Below are 7,134 nucleotides of genomic sequence, written 5' to 3'. Positions count from 1 at the left end.
TCAAATAAAAGCAAAAGGCGCCCTACGTCATCACTTTACTTATTTATTTAATTTTACTTATTTAAAAATAATTCTTTATCAAAGGCCCTGTTAAAGTAATAATTTTATTGGAAAGCGATATGCAGCATCAAAATAATGTTCAAGTAATAACTTTATTAGAAAGCGATATGCAGCATCTGCCGACTTTATTGAAAAAACTAAAAAACGAGCTCCCCACAAAATGCTGGTATAGCCTATTTATACTACTGCCCTAGCTTAGGATAACAGTAAGATCGTATGATCTGAGAAAAGTTAAAAATACAACTATGAATATCTGCAATGTTATACAAACATATGTGCATACATGCAGGTATAGTCTTAGTACAAAAGAAAAAGGAAAGGCAAGCATACAATATAAGAACTACTGCAGGTACATATGCATATACATGTGCATGTACGTACATATGTACATTTTATAAGCGAAAAGCCACAGTAGTGGCTAGAGTTATTATTACAATGTAAATATTTAAGAATAATTACGCTATCAAATGAAATATTTATTGGGATGGCAGGTCTTGCTGGAACATTCCCGGCCCCAAGGACGATAGTTCTTCAATCAGTTCACAAGTTCAGGTACATACTAGTCGGCAAGGCCGTTGGAGGTAATTGTTTTATCGCCCGGTTGAATGGCTACGCCTCGACCCGCAGCCTCAGTGCCTGTTCCGAAAGTATCTGCTGTCTTTGAAATAGATGCTGAGTTGTGGGGTTCCATCGAAGGTAGTTAGCAAATTTTCCGTATTGGACGTTTGAAGTACTTGTCGTTGCATTTAAGAGTAACTACGCGTACTAAACCATCTTGACCTGGATGAACATCTGCACGGTATATAACTTTTCTTGTGCAAACTTATATTACAGGTATATCACCGTGGTCAAAGCTCAGATCTTCAAAAAGTTAAAAACCTTATATCAATAGTGTTATTGAGATTTGCACCACGATTTGTTTATTAGGAAAAAATGGAAAATTTTAAGCGCTAGAAATTATAGCAGCTATTCCGGAGATCACCGCATCTCCTCATCAGACTTCTTTTTTCTAGGCACCAGCAGGGATCGAACCCGCATCATCGATGTGCAAAGTCAGGATCGCTANCATCTCCTCATCAGACTTCTTTTTTCTAGGCACCAGCAGGGATCGAACCCGCATCATCGATGTGCAAAGTCAGGATCGCTAACCTCTGAGCTTTGCACACCCCGTAAGCTCTTTTTTCATTCAAAGTAGGTTTGAAATTTTTATTTTTTTTTCGGAAAAATTGCGGAACACCGTCAACTAAAAAAAATTGCCAAAAATCAACGGTAAGTCCTAGATACTTCAAATTCGTACTTCATTATACTAAAATTTAACGGGGTACAAAAATGCATACCAAATTTTGCCTAAATATGCTGATCAGCGAATTCGAAATTTTAGTCAAACTTTACAGAATTTTCATAATTTTTGCACAAAGTCTGAACTAAAGAATAATGGCCTTATTCATAAAAAATAAGGTAGGTGAAAAAGCTTTATAAAATGACGTTTTCATACATTTTTCAGTTTATAAACCTTTTTTAAAGCTACTTTATTTTTTATGAATAAGGCCATAAAATTATAGATTAAAAAACTAAAAACTCGCTACTTGACTTGAGAATGGAAATCGCTGCATCTTTTAGGCACATGATTACTACATATTTACATCCCAAGCTAATATAAGCCAGGTAAAAATAGCCAAAACTTACCAAACTGCCGCGTCCCAGTTTTTATTTGGTTCATTGTATGCATAAAATTAAAGGAAATTTTCTGTTTTTGTTTAAAATATTTTTTTGTTTAAAATATTTTTTTATAAAAAATTGGTATTTGTTCTTAAACATTTTTTGGCGCCCGAGCAGGGACGTCTAAGTGAAAATCAAAGAATTTACTAGTATACGCGAGTGACACCTAAAACAAAACAAAAAAATTAACTAACTAAACTTTTAAACAAATAACTATGGCGGAGACTGAAGCTTTGAACGAGGTGGACATGCTGGTCGCTGAGCAACACGATATTAATCAGGAATTGGAAAAACTTAAGGCGAAAGTGGATAAACTTAGTCTGGAACAGCTAACAAAGGGATATGTTATGGTATTAATGGAAAGGATGGAGGGTATGTACTCCAAGTTTTGTATTAACAATGCGAAAATTAATAAATGCATAAAGGAAAATGCATTAAGGTGCACTGAAATCACCTACTGTGAAGAAGATCATTGTTCTTTGTTTGAGGACAAATACCTACTTTTTAAAGCCTTTCTGTATGATTCTGTACCAAGTAGTAACGTGTCGCCAAGCTTATTTCAAAGCACACTCGTCAGTCCTCAAATGCAAGATATTAATGTTACGACCTTAGGCGATGTTAAGTTACCCAAAATTTCGCTGCCAACATTTTCTGGGCAATATTTAGAATGGGTTCCCTTTCGCGACTTATTTTTGTCACTCGTACACCGTAGTACATTATACAGCAAAGCACAAAAAATGTACTATCTTAAAAATTCAGTCAAAGGTGAGGCAGAGCGTTTAATAAAACACATTTCTTCAAGTGAAGCTAATTACGACCTCGCTTGGAAGACTTTAGAAGATAGGTATCATAACAAGCGTGCTACAGTAGATACTATTCTGCGGAAGCTCTACGCTATTCCTAAGTGTACAAAAGCATCGCCTGCTGCGATCAGAGGAATTCTCGGCACAACGAAGGAATGCATTGCTTCTTTAATAAATTTAGATGTTCCAACTACTAACTGGGATCCGTTAATTATACATATAACGGCAGAAAAATTAGATTCCGAAACTAGGAAGGATTGGGAACATACACTCAAAGCCACAAGAGAGATTCCTAAACTATCCGAACTCTATAATTTTCTAGAAACCACTTTCCGGACTTTAGAAACTATTGGCGACTCCGCCACAGTCAAACCGAAATCACCAAGCATTAGTCAACGTTCGAGCGTAAAGGCTTTTAACATCAACAAAGCCATTTTATGCCCTTGTTGCAAAAAATCACACCTTCTCTTTAAATGCTGGGTGTTTCGTGCATATTCTATTAAAGAACGCGAGGAGTTTGTTGAGCGCAATTCCATTTGCATAAATTGCTTGACCGAAGGTCACATATAGAAAAACTGTAAATCGCAACATACTTGTCACCTGTGCAAACCAAAACACCATACTCTGCTTCATGGTGCATTATCTAACCAAAAACCTAACATCATACAGCCAACGGAGAAAAACGCCATTACTAATCATCACGTGTCAGCACCCCGGCCACAAACTACTACAAATATTCTTCTCGCCACTGTACTGCTGTACATTAATACACCAAATGGTAAGGTGACAGCGAGAGCATTACTCGATCCAGGCTCGCAGGGCTCTTTTATTACTGAGCGATTGATACAGCTTAACGGAATAAACTGCCGCCCAACACGTCTTCAAATCCATGGAGTTAACCCAACACAAAGTAGCTGTGCAAAAAAATTAACATATTTGCAATTGGATTCTCGAAGCGAGCCAAACTTTTCTATCAATATAGAAGCTTTCGTATTGCCAAGTTTATCAACTTGCTTGCCGCAATGCTATATTACTCCACAGCAATTACCATTCAGCACGCCTTTCGATCTAGCTGATCCACAATACTACAAATCACGACCAATTGATTTAATACTGGGTGCTGGTATATGGCTTGATTTTAAAACAGGGTCAATATAAAACAAGCTTCGGGTTGCTATTTCAAGACACGCATTTCGGCTGGGTACTCTCTGGCCCAACGCCTAGTTCTAATAAAGTTACAGCAATTAGCACCAATTTTTGTCACATCGACGATCAACTTAAGCTTTTCTGGGAACAAGAAAATGTAAGCAAAAAAGCTATTCTGTCCCCTGAAGAACTTGCATGTGAAAACTACTTTTCTTCTACGTACCAAAGAGGTACTGATGGCCGCTACTGTGTTTCGCTGCCTTTTAAAGCAGAACTAAATGGCAAGCCTCTACCATAATTCGAAAATACTCATCTCGGAGCGATGGCAAGGCTGCGAAATATGGAACGAGCCTTTCTACAAAAGCCCGAATTTTATAAAGAGTACTGCAAATTCATGGATGAATACCTAGAACTCGGCCATATGCGTGAAGTTGGAGAATATCCAAATAACATTGAACACAATTCGTATTTTTTGCCACATCACGGCGTTGAAAAGCTGAGTAGCACAACAACAAAACTACGAGTTGTATTCGATGGCTCATCCAAGTATCGTAATCATCGTTCGCTTAATGAGGAATTGGCTGCAGGGCCTGCACTACAATGCGATTTAGTACAAATTATTTTACGTTGGCGCAAACATAACATTGCCCTGTGTTCTGACATAGAAAAAATGTTCAGGCAAATCGCTGTTAACCCGATACATCAAAAGTACCAACAAATTCTGTGGAGGAAATCAGCAGTTGATCCAGTTAAAATCTACAAGCTTTTAACGGTAACTTATGGTACTACACCTGCTCCCTTTTTATCGGTTAGAACACTAAAGCAACTTGCTACAGACGAGGCAAAAACTTATCCTGACGCGTCGGAGGTACTTCTTCGTGATATTTACGTTGACGATGTGATCACTGGGGCTGATGATGTAGTTGAAGGCTTATATTTGCAAGATCAGCTTCGTAAATTATTAGACTTAAGCTTCGGAAATGGGCGTCAAACTCTACCGAACTACTGAAATCAATTCCAACTGAACTACGAGAATGCTCAAATTCAATCGAACTTAACAGTGATCATTATATAAAGGCACTGGGATTACAATGGCAACCACTGTCTGATTCTTTTTCATTTTCAGTTACCTTTGATGCGAATACGAAACTAACCAAACGAAACTTACTTTCGGATGCATCCAAGCTGTTTGATCCACAAGGATGGCTGGCGCCTACAACTATAATTGCCAAAATCTTATTTCAAAAACTGTGGCTTGGAGGTATAGATTGGGATGACCAACTGCCAGACTGCATTTCTGAAGAGTGGATTAGATATCGAAATACGCTAAAATGTCTAGAAGAAATTAAAATAGACAGGTTCATTGGGACTTCCAAGAATAGAAAATGCGATCTACATGGTTTTTGTGATGCGTCACAAGTGGGTTTCGCTGCTGTCGTATATTCAAGGACTGTGACTGAAAACGGAGAAATAGTAATACGAATTCTACAGGGAAAAACAAAAGTCGCACCATTGAAAACGATATCAATCCCGAAACTTGAGCTGTGTGGTGCCCAACTGCTTTCAAAATTAATGTCCAACGTAATCGAGGCTTTGCATGGATGTGTACAGCAAGTATTTTATTGGAGTGATAGCACGACTGTATTGACTTGGATAAGAGCACAACCTTCCAAGTGGAACGTATATGTGGCGAACCGTGTAGCGGAGATCCAACATTGGTCTACAATAAGCCAATGGCGTTATGTACCCACACATGATAATCCGGCAGACTGTGCGTCGAAAGGTGTAATGCCGCGTGATTTACCCAATCATACGCTTTGGTGGAACGGACAAGCTTGGCTAAGTAATTCTCATGACCATTGGCCAGCAGACATTAATGCCAACTTAAGTTGGCACAATGTTGGAGCAGCGCGGGCCAGCCAAAGTTGCTTATGTTAACACCTTGTCTTATCCAGAGCTCTTATGCAAATATTCAAGTTTGAAAAGAACACTGTGCGTTACCGCGTATATACTACGCTTCACTTACAACTGCACTAGTAAGGACAGCCGCTGCATTGGTCACTTGACCAAACTCGAGCTGCAATTGGCATTGAAACGGCTGATTTTCCTATCTCAAAACATCGACTTTAATTACGAAATAAGGCAACTTTCGTCCGGACTACCACTTAAAATAAATTCAATTGGAAAGCTGTGTCCATTTCTGGATGATGAAGGATGCCTACGCGTTGGCGGCCGGCTGCACTTCTCACATTTACCATTAACTATGAAACATCCTATTTTATTATCAAAAAGAAATCCACTAACATATCTTATATTTTCAGAAGCACATATCATTACACTACATGGCGGCGTTCAGCTCATGCTCAACTACGTGCGCAGAAAATATTGGGTGTCGAACGCGCGTCATCTTGCTCAAGTCATCATAAAACGTTGCTTGACTTGCTACAAGTACACTACCAAAACAGCAGAACAGTTGATGGGCAATCTTCCGCCGGTGAGACTTATACCCGCGCGACCCTTTTTGCATAGTGGCGTCGATTACGCTGGTCCTATTGATATACGCCAATCATCACTAAGGAACGCAAAAGTATCGAAGGGTTACATATGCATATTTGTTTGCATGGTAACTAAAGCCATACATTTGGAGGCAGTATCCAGTCTCACCACCGACGCCTTTGTGGCCGCCTTTCGCCGATTTACTTCTAGAAGAGGAAAATGTACGCAGATATATTCGGACCGCGGCACAAACTTTGTTGACGCGAGCAATGCATTGCAAGTTATGCAACAAAGCAACTTGTCATCGTTACCACAAGACCTCAAGGCAATTCTAGCTAGCGAAGGCATAACATGGAACTTCATCCCTCCTGCTTCACCACATTTCGGAGGATTGTGGGAGGCGGGGGTAAAGTCAACTATATACCATTTTAAGCGAATAATACAGGACCGCGCCTTAAACTTTGAGGAGCTGTGCACATTGCTGTATCAGATTGAGGCGTGCCTAAATTCAAGGCCCTTGTGCCCTCTAAACGAAGATGTCGAAAGCTGGATGCTTTAACACCAGCTCATTTTTTAATTGGCGAGCCAACCATCAATATTCCTGACGAAGCGCTGCTTGAATTCACAACTAGAGGAGTAAGTCGTTGGCGTATGGTGGAACAATACAAGCAACACTTTTGGCGACGTTGGTATGCTGAGTATCTTAGTAGACTACAGAGCCGTCCCAAGTGGACAACAGTACGCGCTAATATTAAAATAGGCGATCTTGTACTATTATACGATGAAAAAACTCCGCCTGGCAAGTGGCCTTTGGCACGTATTGCAGATGTTCATCCAGGTCAAGATGGTTTAGTACGCGTAGTTACTCTTAAATGCAACGACAAGTACTTCAAACGTCCAATACGGAAAA

At 39.5% G+C, this 7,134-nt stretch overlaps 2 protein-coding genes across 2 annotated transcripts; both read left to right on the top strand.

The window, feature by feature from the left end:
* The first annotated feature begins 4,068 nt into the window (after positions 1–4,068).
* LOC108381465 (uncharacterized) lies at positions 4,069–4,737 on the top strand. Its single transcript, XM_017637884.1, has one exon. The coding sequence runs from the start codon at positions 4,069–4,071 to the stop codon at positions 4,735–4,737; it is 669 nt and encodes a 222-aa protein (XP_017493373.1).
* Positions 4,738–5,300: 563 nt separating this feature from the next.
* On the top strand, positions 5,301–7,108 carry LOC108381464 (uncharacterized; the record flags this gene model as incomplete). The annotated part of the gene is made up of 3 exons (XM_017637883.1): positions 5,301–5,571; positions 6,050–6,707; positions 6,761–7,108. Coding segments are annotated over exons 1-3 (1,277 nt in total), but the record flags the coding sequence as incomplete, so codon positions are not given.
* Between the last annotated feature and the right edge of the window lie 26 nt (positions 7,109–7,134).

Source organism: Rhagoletis zephyria, unplaced genomic scaffold (assembly GCF_001687245.7).
Source record: "Rhagoletis zephyria isolate East Lansing unplaced genomic scaffold, Rhagoletis_zephyria_1.1 Rzeph_scaffold_22674, whole genome shotgun sequence".
Classification (NCBI taxonomy): Eukaryota; Metazoa; Arthropoda; class Insecta; order Diptera; family Tephritidae; genus Rhagoletis; species Rhagoletis zephyria.
The sequence above is the reverse complement of the archived record's forward strand: the minus strand, read 5'-3'. Positions and strand labels throughout refer to the sequence as shown.